This window comes from Stegostoma tigrinum, chromosome 35, assembly GCF_030684315.1.
Source record: "Stegostoma tigrinum isolate sSteTig4 chromosome 35, sSteTig4.hap1, whole genome shotgun sequence".
Classification (NCBI taxonomy): domain Eukaryota; kingdom Metazoa; phylum Chordata; class Chondrichthyes; order Orectolobiformes; family Stegostomatidae; genus Stegostoma; species Stegostoma tigrinum.
In genome coordinates this window covers 21,607,163-21,627,014 of record NC_081388.1, presented here as the reverse complement: position 1 = coordinate 21,627,014, position 19,852 = coordinate 21,607,163, and the positions used below count along the sequence as shown (strand labels likewise).

Sequence of the window (19,852 nt, the reverse complement as noted above, 5' to 3'; positions counted from 1 at the left end):
TTACCCTTGTCTAATCAGGGAGTCCAGGCAAAAAGATAACAACAGCAGTCTCAGTTCACTGTTCACTCTGTGAATTGGCTCTGAGGGAGTTAGATCGGTGTCAAGGGCTCTTCACATGTAAATGTTCATTGATGAAGCAGCTGAAAATAGTTAGGCCTAGGACACTACCCTGAGGAACTCCTGCAGAAATGTCCTGGAGCTCCAACAACCACGACCATCTTCCTATGTGTCAGGTATGACTCCAACCACTTGAGAGTTTGCCCCTGATATCCATCGATTCCAGTTTTGCGAGGGATCCTGATGCCACACTCAGCCAAATGCAGCCTTGATATCAAGGGCTGTCACTCTCAACTCACCTCTGGAATTCAGCTGTTTTGTCCATGTTTGAATCAAGGCTGTAATGAGGTCAGGAGCTGAGTGGCCCGGGCAGAACCCAAACTGGGTGTCACTGAGCAGGTTATTGCTGAGTAGGTGCTGCTTGATAGCACTGTTGATGACACCAGCCATCACGTTACCAATGATCAAGAGTAGACGGACGGGGTGGTAATTGGCTGGGTTGGACTGTCCTGCGTTTTTGTGTACAGGATATGCTTAGGCAATTTTCCAGATTGTTGGATAGATACCAGTGCTGTAACTGTACTGGAACAGCTTGGCTAAGGGAGCAGCAAGTTCTGGATTACACGTCTTCGGTACTATTGCCGCAGTGTTGTCAGGGCCCGTAGCCTTTGCAGTATCCAGTGTCTCCATCCATTTCTTGATATCACATGGAGTGAATCAAATTGACTAAAGACCGGTATCTGTAATGCTGGGGACCACTGGAGGACGCCAAGATGGATCATCCACGCAGCACTTCTGGCTGAAGATTGGTGCAAATGCTTCAGCCTTGTCTTTAGCACTGATGTGCTGGGCTCTTCCATCATCGAGGATGGGGATATTTGTGGAACCTCCTTCTCCAGTGATTTGTTTAATTGTCCACCACCATTCACAACTAGATGTGGCAGGTTGCAGAGCTTAGATCTGATCTGTTGGTTGTGGGATCGCTTAGCTCTGTCAATCACTTGCTGCTTTCGCTGTTTGGTGTGCGGGTAATCCTGTTTGGTGGCTTCACTAGATTGACACCTCATTTTCGGGTATAGCCTGGTGCTGCTCCTGGCATGACCTCCTGCACTCTCCATTGAACCAGGGTTGATCCCCTGACTTGATGAAAATGGTTAAGTGGGGGATATGCCAGGCCATGAGGTTACAGATTGTACCGGAGTACAATGCTGCTTTTGATGGTCCACAGTGCCTCGTGGATGCCCAATTTTGAGTTGCTAGATCTGTGCGAAGTCTGTCCCATTTAGCACAGTGATAGTGCCACACAACACAATGGAGGTGGTTCTCACTGTGAAGGTGGGACTTCATCTCCACAAGGACTGTGCAATGGTCAATCTTACCGATACTGTCATGGACAGATGCAACTACAGCTGTCAGATTTGTAAGGATGAGATCAAGTAAGTTTTTCCCTCTTGTTGGTTCCCTCACCACCTGCCACAGACCGAATCTAGCAGCTTTGTCCTGTAGAACCTGACCAGATCAATCAGTAGTACTGCAGCCAAGCCACTCTTGTTGGTGAACATTGAAATCCCCCACCCAGAGTACATTTTGTGCCATTGCCATCCTCAGTGCTTCCTCCAAGTGTTGCTCAACTTTGAGGAGATTCATCAGCTGAGGGAGGCCGGTATGTGGTAATCAGCGGGAGGTTTCCTTGCCCATGTTTAACCTTGCCCCCAGAGCATCTAGAAGCAATTCATTCGCCTCTTTAAGCAGCAAAAGCATTGAGGTGGCTGCATCTGCTGTGTCCAGCTTGCATTCTGAGGTTTCTTCCATGTACGATAGAGAGGAAGAACCCACCACCTCTGAAACAGTTGGAAGGGCTGTCGAGGTAGACAGGGTAGTTCAGAAGGCATTTAGCATTCTGGCCTTCATTGCTCAGCCGTTTTAGTATAGGAGTTGGGATATCATGTTGAGGTTATACTGGACATTGGTGAGGCCTTTTCTGGAGTACTGTGTCCCATTCTGGTTGCCCTGTTACGAGAAGGATATTATTAAACTGGAGAGGGTTCAGAAAAGATTTACCGAGATATTTCCAGGAATGGAGAATTTAAGATATAAGAATGGACTGGAAAGACTGGGATTATTTTTTCTCTGGACCATGGGAGGTTGAGGGGTGACCTTATTGAGGATTTTAAAATGATGAGGGGCATAGATAAGGTGAACGGCAAGTGTCTTTTCCCTCAAGGGGGGGGAATTCAAAACAAGGGAGCTTGTTTTTGAGGTGAGAGGAGAAAGATTTAAAATGGGCATGAGGGCCAATTTTTTTTTTACACAGTGGCTCGTGTGGAATGAACTGCCTGAGAAAGTGATGGATGCAGGTGCAGGTACAATGTTTAAAAAACATTTGGGTAGGCTCGCGAATAGGAAAGGGTCGGAGAGATATGGGCCAAGTGCAGACAAGTGGAACTAGTTTAGTTTGGGAACATGGTTGGCACGGACTGGCTGGACTGAAGTGTATGTTTCGTGCTGTATGACTCTGACTCTATTGTCATCCTCGTGTTTGAAAAATGAACTCTATGCACATTCAGCCACTTTGAGTGGACTTCTACAATTAATAAGAACTTTGAGTCCATGAAAGGACCTACATAGTCAATGTGTAACCAAGTCCATGGTATATCTGGCCTTTCCCTTGAATGTGGGACAGCTGTTAGTAATTTTTGTCTTGTTGGTACTATTGGCATTGCCCCTCAATGCAGCAAGGTCTGCATCCAGATCTAGCCACCAGAGAGAACCAATCACCAACATCTTCATTTTGAAAACCCCTGGATGAACCTTTTGGAGTTCAGCCAGTATATGGCAGCATACTTTGCTTGGGACATTCACTTTTGCTTCCCATAATAATATGCTGTCCTGGACTGTGATCCAGTCGTTCCTGGGTCCAGAAAGGTTTCAGTTCTTGTTGTGATTGCACTTAGGTTTCCCTAGTCATCGCCAGTTGTTTCAGTTTTTCCAGGACTGGATCTTTCTGCATCCAAAGTCTGATATTGTCAGCTGTGACTGGAACTATGTCCAGAAAATTTAAAACCATGTCCAGTGGCTGTACTACTGGTGGTGCATCTGCCAATGGAAGGTGGCTCAGTGCATCCACATTAGCTGTCTGGACTGTGTTCCAACTTATAACTATACACACTTAGAATTAGAGCCTGCTGATGAATTCGGCCTAAAGACCTAATTAAATACCCAAAAGACACTGCCTTCTCCTCTTTAAGTAGACCTAACAGGGGTTTTTGGTCCTTAATTTTTACAAACTTATGTCCATAAAAATATTGTTGGAACTTCCTACCTACAAATATGACCACCAAACCTTCCTTCTCTAACTGGGTATTCTGCATCAGCCAAAGTCCTGGATGCAACACTATTGGGTATTCCTCTCCATTGGGCTGTCAATGAGCTAATACTACCCTGATGCTGTACAGGGAGGCATTTCATGTCGATACCAGATCTCGCCTGAGACCATAGTTTGCAACACCTTGATAGCTGTTTCTTCACTTACTAGAAATCTGTAGCTTGGATACGTGACCGTTTCCACGGCTGACCCTTTCTTTAAGAGTTGATGCAAAGGTGCCAGTGTGGAAGCTAGGTTATGTATGAACTTTACATAATAATTCACCAGCCCTAGGAAGGATGTAAGCTCTGGTACAAGCATGGGAACCAGGGCACCCTTGATCGCCCTCACTCTATCTTCCAACAAGTATCAATTGGCCTTGCCTGGAAATGTTATTCTTCTTCCTTCTCAGGTGTGCACTGACCTTGGAGAAACATCAAATGACTATGTTCAAGCTCTCTAAGTGCTCATTATTGATCTTCTCTGTTATTAGCGTGACATCTAGGTAAATGGCAACCTGGGGTAGACCTTGTAAAATGTTCTCCATCATCCGCTGAAAAATTGCACAGGCTGATGATACTCCAAATAGAAGTTTCATATATTGATGCATTACCCTATGGCTGTTAATTGTAGCATACTTCTAGGAGTCCTCATCTAACCGCTATTGCATGAATATATGTCTCATGTCAGTTCCGTGAAGGACAGCTCCCCTGCCCGCCTTGTGTGTAAATCCTGTCTGCAAGGGATTGGGTATTTATCCAGCTGCAAGCAACAGTTTACCATTCAATTAAAATCCCCACAAAGGCAAACTGACCTGTCAGGCTTCACAATCGATACAATCGGTTCTGCACATTGTACAAACTGGACCGATTTGATGATCTCTTTGCTTTCCAGTCTTCTGATTTCTGTCTCTACTTTTGTTCGTAAGGCAAATGGCACTGGGTGGGGCTTGCAGAATTGTGGAATTGCTTCCTGGTCAACATGCAAGGTGGCCTTGCCTGATTTGATAGTTCCTCGATCTTCCTAAAAAAACTTTTGGGTATTTAATTAGGTCCTCATCCAGGCAGCCATTTTCCAATCAAGCCAGCCTAGGTTAGTCTTTTTCAGGCAATTTCACCCCATCAAGCTTGAGCCTGAGCCCTTTACAACAATCAGTGGTAACTGAATCAGCTGCATCTCATCAGAGACCAGAACCAAAGTTATATCATTAATCTGTAAAAGTTCCCAGTATAGGTTCTCAGTCTAGCCAAGGTCTTGCACAAACTTAAGGGTTGGAGTCCAAAGCGAATATTGTTAAAGAGTGGTTTTGTAATCACTGAAACAGCCATGCTGGTATCAACTTCTATTAGAACCGGGTGACCATTTAAGCACGCATTTATTTTGATTGATTTTTGGGTATTTGGTTATTCTGATTTGGATATTGCTAAGCAATTTACCTGCTCCACCCCAGATGTATGTGGAGTTTCCAGAGGGTGCACTGTGCTAGATACCGGCCTATGATTTCGCTTACACAATTTAGGTCCAGTGGGTCTCTTGATACCTCGAGTCCACATACTGATAGCAACTACAATGGCTTGAGAAAATTTTAACCATTTGACCAAGGCTTGGCTTTGTTTTGTTGTCAAGTGACCTAGAGTCCCTCAGTTCAGGATATGTCCTGACTGAGGCTATGCAATTGCTTTCACTTAAATGGTGTCCCCCAAGCTCAGTCAGACTGTTCAGGGTGCCCATTTCCATCGAATACCCGGCAACCCATATGCTCCACCTGCCGCATTTTACTATGATAAAGCTGATTGTAGTGCCTATTTGAGGTCAAGTTGGGCTACAGCTAGTAGGCACTTTTGCATGGTTACATCATTAAACCCACTACAAAACAGTCTTCTGACCTCTCATTAAGGGTTAAACCAAAGTCACATGCCTCTGCCAGTCATCTTAACCTTGTCAAAAATCCTGATACAGATTCACCTGGTTTTTGAATTGCTGAGTAAAACTGATGTCGTCTCAGAATTAGGGGAGGCTTGGAGTCGTAAAATTCCTGAAATAAATCCATCAGCTCTCAAAACATTTTAGTATCTGGTGACTCAGGGAAAGTTAGGCTCCTAATAATGGAAAAACCTGTGGGACAACAAGCTTTCAGGAGAATTACTTGTGCTTTTCATCAGCTGCAGTGTCATTTGCCTGAAAAATATTCTTTCCACAGGACCCAGTCTTCAACGGCAGGATCAAACAAGTCAAGCTTCCCAACTAATGACATGATGCCAGAAATGCTTACCCCAACTCAAAGATACCTGTTGCAAGTGAAATTTCTTCCACCCTACACTGTTTTCTTTCATAGCCACTGAAATAATTGCACAGAGGCCGGTATCCTATCACCAAGTCACCCTTTATTTACATGTGCAGAGTCCATGACACCGATCCAGCTCCCTCAGAGCCAGCTCTCAAAGTGAATAGGATGTCTGACTGTCCTGTAATTATCTGTCAGCCAGGGCTCCCTGTTTGGACCAGATTTTCAGCCCCAATATTCAATGAGATCCACTTTGCAGACATTGTTACAATGTGCAGTTTTGAACTCCTTACTAAAGAAAAGATATATTTTCCTCAGAGGAAGTGCAGAGAAGACTGGCCAAATTGAATCCCAAGATGGCAGTTTTTTTTTTAAATTATTAGTTAGTGGGATGTGGGCATTACTGGCTTGCCAACATTCATTGCCTGTTCCTAGTTGCTCTTGAGAAGCTTGATCATTTGAGGAGAGATTGGGTTGACTGTGCCTATATTCTCTGGAGTTTAGAAGGAAGAGAGGGATCATGTTGAAATGTCAAAGATTCGGCAGGCTGGACAGACTGTGCAAAAATGATGTTTCCACTGGCTGGGGGGTGGGGGGGAGGGAGTGATCCAGAACAAGGGATCATTCACGGCCTGTGGATACAGGTAGACTATTGTGCACTTAGATGAAGAGAAAGTTCTTCATTCAGAGGGTAGTGAAGCTGTGAAATTTATAGAAGGCTATGAAGGCCAATTCACTGAATGTACTTAACACAGAGAATGATTTCTAGAGTTTAAGTGTATCAAGCGGTTTGGAGAGAATGTGAAAGTATGGTGTTGAAGTAGAGAATCAGCAATGGTCATGTGAATGGTGGAGTGAGTTCTGTATGTTGAATGTATTGCTCTGGGTCCTATTTTTAGTGTTTCTGTGAACAAGCAGATAATCTATGGGGAATGTCAGAAATAGAAAAGGATATCAATATTAGTCCTCCTCATACAAAAACTGAAATTGCTGGAAAATCTCAGCAGGTTAGGCGGCATCTGTGAACAGAAATCAGAATCAGTGGTTTGGGTCCAATGACTCTCCTTTAGAACTGATGGTAGCTCGACAAAAGGATGGCTTTTATAGAAGAAGGGAGGAGGGTGGAGAGTGAATGATTGGTGGAGATAGAGCCAAAAGAGAGACCAAAGCAGCTGGGCAGACAAGGGAGAGCCTAAAGATCAGTCTGGGTGAGTGAATAGTTGCTAATGGGGATATTTAGTCATTGACAATGTGTGGTAGTAACCCATGTGATGCCTACGCCTGGTATGTGGGTTATGGGGGAAAGCATGGGGAAAGGTAGGCAAGCCTTAAAATTGTTGAACACAGCATTATGTCCAGAAGGCTGCAGAGTTCCCAAGCAGAAAATGAAGTGATGTTCTTCCAGCTTGCACTCGAGGACTGCAGCAAGCCTGAGATAGGGATGTTGGCCAGAGAACATAGCAGTGTGTTGATGTAGCAAGGAACTAGAAACTCAGGACCTTTTTTTCTGGACAGAAGGTAGGTGTTCTGCAAAGCAGTCACCCAATCTGTGCTTCATTTCCCCAATGTAGAGGAGAATACAGTACTCCTGATCACTCATATCAATGGCAGTGAAATAACAGAACAAAATTTGGCTTGGAAGCTTTGCCTCCACATTGGATGTGTGTTGAAGAACCAAAGTGCTAATGCTACACTGGGGGAGTTAAGTGTTATCAAACTTAAATTTTAATAGCACCTACGGCAAAACAAAAGCCACCCTTGAACATCATCGATGATGTAAGTGCATGCATACGGTTTGATATGAGAATGTGTTTTTGTCTTGTAATTGCACAGGTAAATTGTGTACAAACACAGTAAGATTTTGAATTTCTGGCCTCAGGAGTTGCAGGCTTTGCCTGAGACGAATGTTGATACTTCACCTCCCCAAACTACCCCTGCCCCTCCTGACCACCCCCCGACCCCATTCCCATCCATCGTCATGTTCCCTTTAGTGTGACTGTATCTGCATCCCCACTGACTTATTATTCTCTCCCAATTTCTATTTACCCCCTTATCTTACTGTTATTGAATCCCATGTACTTTCAGGACCCTTCGTTTGCAAGTTGCCATGTCCTTGTTGGCCATGCGCTGTGCTCAAATTGAGACTAGCATGATTGTGGACTATGCAAATCATCCCTTCTGCAGCTTCCTGTTCTTTCTTGTACTCTTTGAGATCCCACCCTTTGTTTTATTTCACCATTGTCATTCCTAAGTGACCCAGTGACCCAGACATGATCTTTCTGACTTTCACCAGGATTTCATGGACTGCCCCCTGATGAGTCCCATAACTGTTAAAATCCAAACCTCCCAGAACTGAAAATGACCCAGTCTCCAGGCTGGCTCAGGTTTGTGCACAGACCCCAACCCTCGGATATAAGTCACCACAACTCACCAACTAACATATCTATATTTCCTGAATTGGTTAGACAAGATTAAACAACTGATCTTAGCCCAATCCCTGGTCTACAGAGACACTGATCTCTGGACTCTGGTCAGACCATGACTGACCATGACCAAGCTTTGGATTGAGATTGGATGAGCCCCTTGACTGACTGTGGCAGTACCCCTGACAGGCCATAGTCCCTCTTCATTCCACTAAATACTGGCCCTCATTGACTCTCAGATATGGCTATTTGGTGGAATCATGTTCAGTGTGTTGCTGTTAAAGCTGGTGGCCCATGCTGTAGGCATGATATCGAATGTAGCCTGGTCCTGTACTCTGTTGATTGATCAGTGTTTTGAAACATGAAAAGCTACAGTACCTGTAAACAGCAATGCTGTTTAAGCCTCTGTATAAAAAAAATCAATGCAGGCCAGAGTCTGGAAGGCTTCAAGTCAGTGGAAAGTTAGTGAGTGCTCAGAAAGTAAATTAACAATCATTAGATGCATCCTATGTTGATCGATAAGGCATGTGTGTCCATGTGCACAAAGCAATCTGGCAGTAGCATGCAAAGCATAATTGTCGCTGAGCTCCAAAGTGAAGTCCTGAAAGGCTAAAGAGGTGTGTGAGTTATTGTGAGATTGACCGTGATGATGTGGTGAAGCTGGCGGTTTGGCAATGCCCCTTGGATGGAGGAAGGGTAAAAGAGCACAGTGTCCATAGACCATGCAGCAAAGTAGTGGTGATAGTGGAGCTAGCTGATGGCCAAGAGAACCAAGATAGTGAGCTATTGCATCAGGTAATTGCTCTAACTTTCATATTAGCAATTAGCATCTTCTAGTTTCTTGATGAAGGAAGGCAAATGGGGAAATGCAAATTAATAAAAATAAGATTTTGCACCTCATTAGTGAGATTCAGAACACCTTAAGGGGAAAATTAGAAATAATTTCTCAAATTTCTCACCATTGGCCACGCCACTCAAAATGTGAAAAAATTTCACCATGTAATGCTATCTCTGTCTTTGGATGCTGTCATTACATGCTGAACCTTTCCAGCATTTTACATTATTTCACACGTTGTTCACCTGACAAAGGGACTACACACTGAAAGCTTGAGATTTCAAATAAACCTGTTGGACTATAACCAGGTCTCGTGTGACTTCTGACTTAGTTCAGAGAAAGCATTAAAGCCAACATCACACCTGTCAGCTTGCGATTGCAGGCAGATTTCCAATTGTGCCATAGGGTCTTAAAAGAAAAGTGGAATGTTCTTTCAGTATCCTGATCAATTTTCCTCCCTCAACCAATACAGCCAGAAGTAGATTAACTGTTTATTTATGCATTACTGTTTGTGGGAAGTTGCTGACTGAAAATAATTCCCCATTCATAGAATCAAAGAACGATTACAGTGTGGAGGCAGGTCATTCAGCCCATCAAGTCCATACCAACTCTCCAAAGAACGTCCCACTCAAACCCACCCCCATTTCTATCCCTGTAACTCTGCATTTCCCATGGCTAAGCTACCTGACCTTCACATCCTTGGACACTATGCACAATTTAGCATGGCCAATCGACCTAAGCAGCATGCCTTGGGATTGTGGGAGGAATTCAGAACACCTGGTGGAAACCCATGCAGACACAGGGAGAATGTGCAATCCCCATATAGATAGTGGTTTAAGGGTAGAATTGAACCCAGGTAACTGGCACTGTGTGGCATTAACCTGTGTGACATCAGTAACTGCATTTCAATTCCTAATTTTGAAATGCTCTGATTTGTTTTGAGATGTTTTAAGGAGATATGTAAATATGAGTCTATATTTTAATTTTCTTTTCCCTTGTCTGTTTCAGAGGACAGTACTTGGTCTACATGAGGGAAAGTGATATTAAAGCACAGAAGCGGGAGTGGAAGCGATATGAGTTCCATTATGACAATGTGCTATGGGCTTTACTGACTCTCTTCACTGTGTCAACTGGAGAGGGCTGGCCAGAGTATGTTTTATTAATAAATGCAATTACAGTCATTTTTTTTGTTTATTTTATCCATCAATTTAATATTTTATGAAACTTTGCTGAAATTTAGTGTTTCTATTATATGATTGTGAGATAGAAAAAGATGTATTGGGATCAAATATGATGTTCCACATAAACAACCAACCCACACATTATCACATCAAAAATGTCTTAGTACACTATGCATTATTTATCAATCTGAATGTGGGCCATCATTGAACAGGTAAGACACATTTGAGCAGCTTATGCTTGTGACCGTACTGTGCATTTTTGGTGAAACGATGAAATACAAAGCAGAGTTATTTACTCACTAAGTATTTTACTACTGCCTTGGTTAGTGAATAGCAGTAGATATTTGTAATGCAGAAATGGGTTTAAAGTTTTTGGAGAAGATTTGTAGCTCAGGTTGTGAATGAGGATGTAGACTTGTTCACCGAGCCAGTATATTTGATTTCAGATGTTTTGTCACCCTGTTAGGTAACATTATCATAGAGGTGCACTGACAATGTTACCTAGCAGGGTGACGAAGCTTCTGCAATCAAATCTTTGCTTCAGCATTCACCAGTGAGCGGGACCTTGACGTTTGTGAGGACAGCATTAAACAGGCAGATATGGTTGAACAGGTTGATGTTAGAAAGGAGGATGTGCTGGAAATTTTGAAAAAACGTGAGGATAGATAAGTCCCTTGAGCCATTCAGGATATATCCACGGGTTCTACGGGAAGCGAGGGGAGAGATTGCTGCCCCTTTCGCGATGATCTTTGCATCCTCACTGTTGACTGGAGTAGTCCCAGATGATTGGAGGGTGACATATTTCATTGCCTTGTTCAAGGAAGGGAGTAAGGATAATTCTGGGAATTACAGACCAATCAGTCTTACTTCCATGGTGGGCAAATTATTGGAGAAGATTCTGAGAGATAGTATTTATGAGTATTTGGAAAAGCATGGTTTGATTAGAGATAGTCAGCATGGCTTTGTGAGAGGCAGGTCATGCTCACAAGCCTTATTGAATTCTTTGAGGATCTGACAAAATACATGGATGAAGTTAGAGCAATGGATGTGGCATGTATGGATTTTAGTAAGGCTTTTTGGTAGGCTCATTCAGAAAGCAAGTAGGCATGGGATTCGGGGAAATTTGGCTATCTGGATACAAAACTGGCTGTCTAATAGAAGACAGAGGGTGATAATAGATGGAAAGTATTCAGCCTGAAGCTTGGTGATCAGTGGTGTTCCGCAGGGATCTGTTCTGGGGCCGCTGCTTTTTGTGATCTTTATAAATGACTTGAATGAGGCAATGGAAGGGTGGGTTAGTAAGTTTACTGATGACACGAAGATCGGTGGAGTTGTGAACAGTATGAAGGGCTGTTGTAGGTTGCAACAGGACATTGACATCATGCAGAGCTGGACAAAAGAGTAGCAGATGGAATTCAATCCAGAAAAGCGTGAAGGGATTCATTTTGGAAGGTCGAATTTGAATGCATAATACAGGGGTAATGGCAGGATTCTTGGCAGTGTGGAGGGACAGAATGGCCTTGGGGTCCACGACTATATATCCCTCAAAGTTGCCACCCAAGTTGACAGTTGTTAAGAAGGCGTATGGTGTGTTGGCTTTCATGGGCAGGGAATTGAGTTTAAGAGCTGCAAGGTTATCTTACAGCTCTATTAAACCCTGGTTAGACCACACTTAGAATATTGTGTTCAGTTCTGGTCATCTTATTACGGGAAAGATATGAAAGCTTTTGAGAGGGTGCAGGGGAGATTTTCCAGGATGCTGCAGGAGGGCAGATCTTATGAGGGATCTAGGGCTTTTTTCATTGGAGCAAAGAAGAATGAAAGGTTACTTGATAGAGGTGCACAAGATTATGAGGCATAAATAGAGTGGATAGTCAGAGTCTTTTTCCCAGGCTGGAAATGATGATTACGAGGGGTATAATTTTAAGGTGATTGGAGAAAGGTATAGGGGAGATGTCAGAGGTAGGTTCTTCACACAGAGAGTGGGTGGGCGTGTGGAATGTGCTGCTGGCAATGTTAGTGGAGTCAGATACTTTAGAGATGTTTAAGCAACTCTTGAATAGGCACATGGGTACAATAGTAAAATGTAGGGTTTGCAGGGTGGATTGATCTTGGTAAAATAATATGTCAGCACAATATCGTGGGTTGAAGGGCCTGTACTATGTTGTACTGTTCTATGTTCTGTGTTCTATAAATACACTGGCTTGACGAGCAAGTCCATAACTGCAGAAATGCACGTAAGAACATTTATCCAAATTGTGTTACACCCCACTACTTCTGGAGTTGCTACAAAAACTAATGATTTAATCAAAACACACAAACTCCACTACTTCCCTGACTGTTAAACCTCTACATACACAAACAAATTAACATTGGTTTCATGGGTGGAAGGAAAATAACTGGGATACAATTCTGCTGTTCAATTCCCAACATCCAGGTTCTTTCACTTGTTTGCAGGAGACAAGGTTCAATTGGCACAGCAACTACAAAGTCTCTTTGTTACTGTTAAAAAGACAACAGCTTCCAGGATCTGGTAGAAGAAAATAGCCAACTTTCTGCTTTCTACAGATTCAGATGTTTTTACTGCAGAGAGAGACACATGCTCACAAACTTCCTTTTCAGCAGTACAAAAGCTTCTCCCCATATCATTGACACCCACATAGTATTCATCTGCCCAGGACTCAGTCACAGAGTAGTCGTCAGGTTGATGACCCTTGGCATTGGTGACTATTCATAATTAGCTAGTTTTGCTGGCCAGATTTCACTCTGCACACACACCTAGTGCTGTGCTGACTATAAACACTTACTGCTTGACCAAGACAGCAGGGTAAATACCCATAAACAATGAATTTCACTAGTTTGTTTTTAAAGTGCAGTAATTCCTTCCATGGTCCTTTGTTTTAAAACAGGTCTTTTTCCATTTGGTCACAATCAAAATATTAAAAATAAAATGATATAGTCTTCACAACTGTTTATGAGGTGTTATATACCAAAATTAATTCATGACTATATGAGCTCATCGTAGCTACATTTGTGGCTACTCAGCAATTTCTGTTGGTTTAGGTTCACAAAAGCATATTCGAAAGCAACCGATGTCTGTAGAATTGAACTGAGTCATATTTCTGGCATTATCTTTATCAGTTCAATGTATAGATTGATGGGTTGTTGCATTTAAGATTGATAATACCTATAAAATTGATTTATGAAATAAAGAAACATGAATGGGAAATTCAGGTCTTCAAAATTTCATAGCTGTACAGTGGGATAAATTGTAAATGTTGTCAATAAAGCAGAAAACTATAGACCAATTGACTTCAATATCTGTCATATGAAAGATGCTTGAATCTACTTTTAAGGGGGATGTGATGGGACACTTGGAAGGTCTTAAAACCATGTTGACTCTGCCTGACTGCATTACGATTGGGAAATGACATTTGGCAAACTTATTGGAGTTCTATGAGGAACTAACAAACAACATAGATAAAGTGGAAATCTGTAGATATACTGTGCTTAGATTTCCAAAATAGATTTGACAAGAAACCACATCAAAGGTTACCTCATAAAATAAGAGCTCATGGTGTACTGAATAACCTAATAGCATGGACGAATGATTGGTTAGCTAACAGGAAATTAGAGAATAGCCATTAATGGATCATTTTTCGGTTAGCAAGATACAATTAATGGAGTGTCACAGAAATCAGTGCTGGTCCTCAACTAATTACAATTTATGTTAATGACTTGGATGAAGAAATAAAATATATGGCTTTAAATATATAGGTGACATAAAGTAGGTAAGGAAGTAAATTGTGAGAGAACGTTATGAGTCTGCAAAGAGATAAATTTCAGTCAAATGAATATGAAAAATTTGGCAGGTGGATTATAATATAGTAAAACGTAATTTGTTGACTTTAGCAAGATAATTAGAGAAGTACCATATTATTTGAATGGAGAGAGATTGCAGAACTCTTAGTTCCAGGGGATTTGGGTGGGCTAGTACATAAATGATGTAAAGTTAGTTTGCGGGTACAACAAATGATGAGGAAAGCAAATTGAATGTTGTCATTTTTAGCCAGGAGAATGGAATGTGAAAGTAAGGATTTTTTGCTACAAATGTACAGGTTGTTAGTGAGAACATGTCTGGAGTGCATTTTGATCTCCTTATTTAAAAGGATGTGAATGCCTTCAAAGCAGTTCAGCGAGGGTTTATTCAAGTGATATCTGGGATAGGGGTGGGGCTTATCTGATGAGTGAAGGTCAGACAGGAAGTCCTGTATTCATTGGAGTTTAGGAGAAGGAGAGGTGATCTTATTAGGATCTGTAGGAAAATAAGTGAGTCTTCAGAGAATGTTTGCACATGAATAGAATTAAATACAATTAATTTATCATTACCTTACAACACCACTCTGATGTGCCACAGTGGCAGCAATGTGATTTCAGCTTGAGACTTCAATGAAAGGTTCATTAGTGCTTAATTAGCCACAAGGTTGGATTTTCAAATCTAGCATTAGATCTTAAAAGAGAAATGTACAAGTGTATGTGATAATGTCCTTCAATTCAGGTAGCCCAAAATGACCCAGGCAACCAGCCCCTGCTAGAATATCTATTTTGGATCTTCTAATTGTTCAACTCGACTTGCTGGTAATTCTGATTATTTACACGTCGTTGTGTTTGTATAAAGCTGGTAAAATTCAAATCGGTGGCCTGAAAAACGCGCCAAAAATGGTATCTTCAGAACTATTTTGTTAATGAGAGTATACAGCAACTTTTAAATGCAATATTCATCTTACTTACCTTCCATGTTAATTTTGTTGGCCCTAGAACTACATATCAGAGTGCTTTTTTTAAAGAAGCTGCTCATCATGTGATGGCAGGATGCGGCTTCAGACAGATGTCAGTTTCAGGTGATCAATAATTGAATTTGGCAATCCACTCAGTGGTGCCAATGATATAACTTATAATGAAAATTTAACGATAGATATGTAAGTGCACTGTTTTAAATTTATGATTTAATTATCTTGTTGAGATACAATAGGTTGAATTTACTTGTAGCTTGCTCTGTTGTACTTGCCAAAAGTGTGATTGGTAAATGCATGAATATCTATAAAGAGAATATTACTTTGCAACTAATCTGTGTGAATTTAAGCTATCTGGACACAAGCATTATGCCTAAAATCCCCACCATTGACGTCCTTCGCTTTGGTTTATTATTCCTCACTAAAAAAGGATATTGCAGAATTGTTACATCACGGAAGAAGGCCATTTGGCCCATTGTGCCTGCATTAGCTCATTAAAAGAGCATCACTAGCTAGTGACAATCTCCTGCTTTCTCCCCATACCCTTGTACTTTATTTTATCCAATTAACCATCTAATGCCCTCTTAAATGTCTCAGTTGAACCTGCCTCTACCACATTTCCAAGCAGTGCATTCTGGCTTTTTCCTCATTTCACCCTTGCTTCTTTTGCAGATCACTTTAAATCTATGCCCTCTTGTTCTTGCTACTTTTATGAATGGGAATAGTTTCTCCCTATCTACTGTATCCAGCCCTAAGAAATTCCAATTCAAATTGCTTTCTGCAGATCAATGGAATGTTCCATTTTAAAACAAAATATTACAATTCCTCAATTAATCTCAGGACAGCGCATGATTACATACATGGATATCACCAGAACCTAAATAGTTCTACTTCTGATAATGAGTTTTTGTTTTCTCTTTCACAGTGTACTGAAACATTCAGTAGATGCTACCTATGAGAATCAAGGACCCAGCCCTGGCTATAGGATGGAGATGTCTATTTTTTATGTTGTCTACTTTGTTGTCTTCCCTTTCTTCTTTGTTAACATCTTTGTGGCCTTGATCATCATCACTTTCCAAGAACAGGGAGATAAAATGATGGAGGACTATAGTCTGGAAAAGAATGAGGTTTGTATTGTAGGTCATCATGGCAAACTGAGCCAATTAATATATGGTCAGAAATTAATGATGTAAAACAAAAAATAACTAATTTTCTATAAAAATGTTACAACACATATGGTGGACATTATGATAGATTGAGCAGGAGAGAAATCCCAAAATGGAAATCTATGGTAGGACAGCTTCTGCTGTCATTATTGGGGTATGGTGAAAGGATTTTAATTTGCATCGAACATATTCTGTTCCTAATTTGGAAATCCTTGCTGCAGACATTGGGATGCTGCACCAAAATCCAACATTTTGCTCAATGTAGATTTACTCTTTCCCTCCCCCATGCCCCCCGCGAGGAAATATATGCTAAAATATCAGAATACGATCCAAGATTATGTATGAAATACAGACTATATTGAAGGATTCAATGCCAGCTGAAGCCTGAGATGAATTTCTCTGCAGCATCTCAGACAACACTTAATGGTAGACACAAGGTAATATTAATTACTGAAGCTGGGTTGTTATTGCTGCTGTTTTATGTCATACTTTTCTTATGCCTCTTGGTGTTAAGTTTGTGTACAATGCACGCAAGATACTTTTGAATTAGGGGTTAGTCATTGGGTTCAGCCAGCCTGCTTCACTCAATAAATCGCGACTTTACCATTTTTCTCGGAAACCATTTCTTAATTTCCAATTTACTTCAGTTTCACTACTTTAGTTAATTGTTTATTCCAAGTCCTTATGTCCTTGTGTTGAAACAATGAATGGTGGCTCAGTGGCTAGCACTGCTACCTCACAGCGCCAAGGACCCGGATTTGATTCCAGCCTTGGGAAACTATCTGTATGGTGTTTGCACATTCACCTCGTGACTGAGTGGGTTTCCTCCGGGTGCTCTGGTTTCCCCCCACAGTCCAAAGATGTGCAGGTTAGGTGGATTGGCCATGCTAAATTGCCCGTAGTGTCCAGGGATATTTAGGTTAGGTACATTAGACATGGGAAATGCAGTGATTGGGTAATGAGTTGGGTGCAGTGCACTTCCGAAGGGCAGTGTGGACTTGTTGGGCCAAATGACCCTTTTCCAGACTGTAGGGATTCTATTTTAAAAATCTTTTGTGTGAGACCAATTGTTTTGGTTTATCAAATGGAGGAATGTTAATGTCAATTTCCTGATCATTAAATGTCTTCTGATGTTTGAACTCCCTGCCACAATTAACAATTCGCTCCACACCAAGCTTGTCAGATCCATTCATATTCTTTAAAATGTCAATGACATGGATGATGGGTAACACAGATAAGTGAGACTTGGTAATAAATATCAAATTGCATTTTCTGAAGAAGGGTCCAGACCTGAAATGTCAGCTTTCCTGCTCCTCTGGTGCTGCTTGGCTTGCTGTGTTCATCCAGCTCTACACGTTGTTAAATGTAGTCTTACTTGATTTTTGAATCCAATCAATCCACGTAGCTGATTCATTGCATATATTTGGTCTCTCCTTGTGCAAAGATAATTAGGAAGAGTCAGCATGGTTTTGTGAAAGGGACGTCACACCTGACAAATTTATTGGCGTTCTTGAAGTAATATGATGTGCATAATGGCATGCTTGTGTACATACTATACTTGGATTTCCAAAAGGCATTTTAGAATGTGCCACATAAAAGTTTATTGCATAATGTCGGAGCTTATGGTGTAGAAGGTAGGTGACATATTAACATAAATAAAATATAGTTGATCCTTAGAAAATAGAGGTTATGCATAAATGAGTTCTTCTCTAATTGACTGGTTGTGACGAGAAGAGTGCTGCAGAAGTCTGGAGCCTCCTTTTTATACAACTTATATCAATAACTTATGTAAGGGGGAGCCTAGACATTTTGACTAAATTTTCAGATGATAGGAAGATAGATAGAATATTAAGAGTAGATAAGGAATTTGCAAAACATATAAGTAGATTGAATGAATGGACAAAAATGTGGCAGATGGGGGATAATACAGGAAAATGTGAAGTTGTTAACTTAGGAAGGAAGAATAAACAAAACAGTATTTCTTGAATGAAGAACAACTACAAAATTCCAAGATGCAAAGAGGTCTAAGTATCCAACTGTATGAATCACTAAAAGTTAATATGCATGCACACAAGTAACTTGTGCAGTTTTGGAAAGATGTAAATGCATTAAAGGTGGTTCAGAGGAGGTTTACTAGATTGATGCCTGGAATATGTGAGTTATTTTTAGAGGAAAAGTTCGATTGGAATTGTTTTCACCAGAGCTTAGAAGAGTGAGGAGCTACTTGATTTAAGAGTATAAGATCCTGAACAATCTTGTCAGATGGTTGTAAAAATGATGCTTCCTCTTTGTGGTGAGGCAAGAATTTGGGAGCACTTTAAAAAGTAGGAGTCATTCTTTTAAGACAGAGATGAAGAGAATCTGTTTCTCTCAGAGAATTGTGTGACTTTGGAAATCCTTCCCTCAGAAGGCGTTTGAGGAGGAGTTGTTGATCATTTTTGCAGGAGAGGTAGGTAGATCATTGTTAAACAGTGAATTAAAGTTGGAGATGGGGGTGATGGTAGCTGGGAATATGGAATTCAAAACATAAGCAAGTCAGCCATGACTTTATTGAATGGCAAAGCTAGCTTAAAGAGGCTGAATGAAGTATTTCTGCTCCTAATTTGTATGTTTGTATGTAAATTGCTCGTGTAAAATTCCTACTATGATAAATCTGGGACAATCTCAACCAGATCCTTGTAAGCAGATAAAATGAACAAAATTGTTCATAGAGAGCCTAGGAGATATGGAAGTGGGAATAGCTTTCACTAACAGAGAGAAAATAAGTATTTTGTTTTTATGTATTTAGTTTTGAGTTTGTTTTGTTGAATTAACCTTTATTAACTTGTCTCTTGCAGAGAGCATGCATTGACTTTGCTATCAGTGCCAAGCCCTTGACACGTCATATGCCACAGAACAAACAAACCTTTCAGTACAAAATGTGGCAATTTGTGGTGTCACCCCCATTTGAGTACACCATTATGGCTATGATTGCACTCAATACTGTGGTGCTAATGATGAAGGTCAGTAAGCAGATTTCCAAACTTTGAATTTCTGTTTGTCCATTTCTGTTCTTTTGTTATTGCTTCTTACTGTCTTACTGTCATACTTCTCCAACCAACTACCAATACTAAAGAATGTCATCTAAGGGAATGTCATTAGTTCAGTCCATTTTTCCCCATGCCGTCCCAGCTATGGGGAGGCAGTGGCATAGTGGTAATGTCACTGGGCTAGTAATCCAAAACTTCAGGATAATGTTCTGAGGATGTGGGATCAAATCCCACCCTCGCAGATGATGAATTTCATCTGGCCTAGATGTGACTCCAGACCCCCATCAATGTTGTCGAGTCTTGATGGCCCTCTGAGGAATTAGGGATAACCTTGTCAGTGATGCCCCTGACCTATGAAGTAATTAGTGCAACATAATATTGGTAACATTTATAATTGGGGGTTTGGTAATTATAATTCTGTTAAGCAAGAACTGGGTAACATAGAACAATACAGCGCAGAACAGGCTCTTCGGCCCTCGATGTTGCGCCGACCTGTGAACCAATCCATGCCCATCCCCCTACACTATCCCATCATCATCCATGTGCTTATCCAAGGACTGTTTAAATGCCCCTAATGTGGCTGAGTTAACTACATTGGCAGGCAGGGCATTCCACGCCTTTACCACTCTCTGAGTAAAGAACCTGCCTCTGACATCTGTCTTAAATCTATCGCCCCTCAATTTGTAGCTATGCCCCCTTGTACAAGCCAATGTTATCATC

The 19,852-nt window shown here is 41.2% G+C and overlaps 1 protein-coding gene across 4 annotated transcripts in view; it reads left to right on the top strand.

Annotated features, from left to right (window-relative positions):
• The window catches only part of LOC125447460 (voltage-dependent P/Q-type calcium channel subunit alpha-1A-like), a 606,466-nt gene that overhangs the window by 417,576 nt on the left and 169,038 nt on the right, over positions 1–19,852 (top strand). For all 4 annotated transcript variants that reach the window (XM_048521818.2, XM_059639809.1, XM_059639808.1 and 1 more), the window contains exons 27-29: positions 9,972–10,112; positions 15,863–16,064; positions 18,941–19,105. In XM_048521818.2, the coding sequence (XP_048377775.2) occupies positions 9,972–10,112; positions 15,863–16,064; positions 18,941–19,105 (508 nt within the window). The remainder of the gene's footprint in view (positions 1–9,971; positions 10,113–15,862; positions 16,065–18,940; positions 19,106–19,852) is intronic.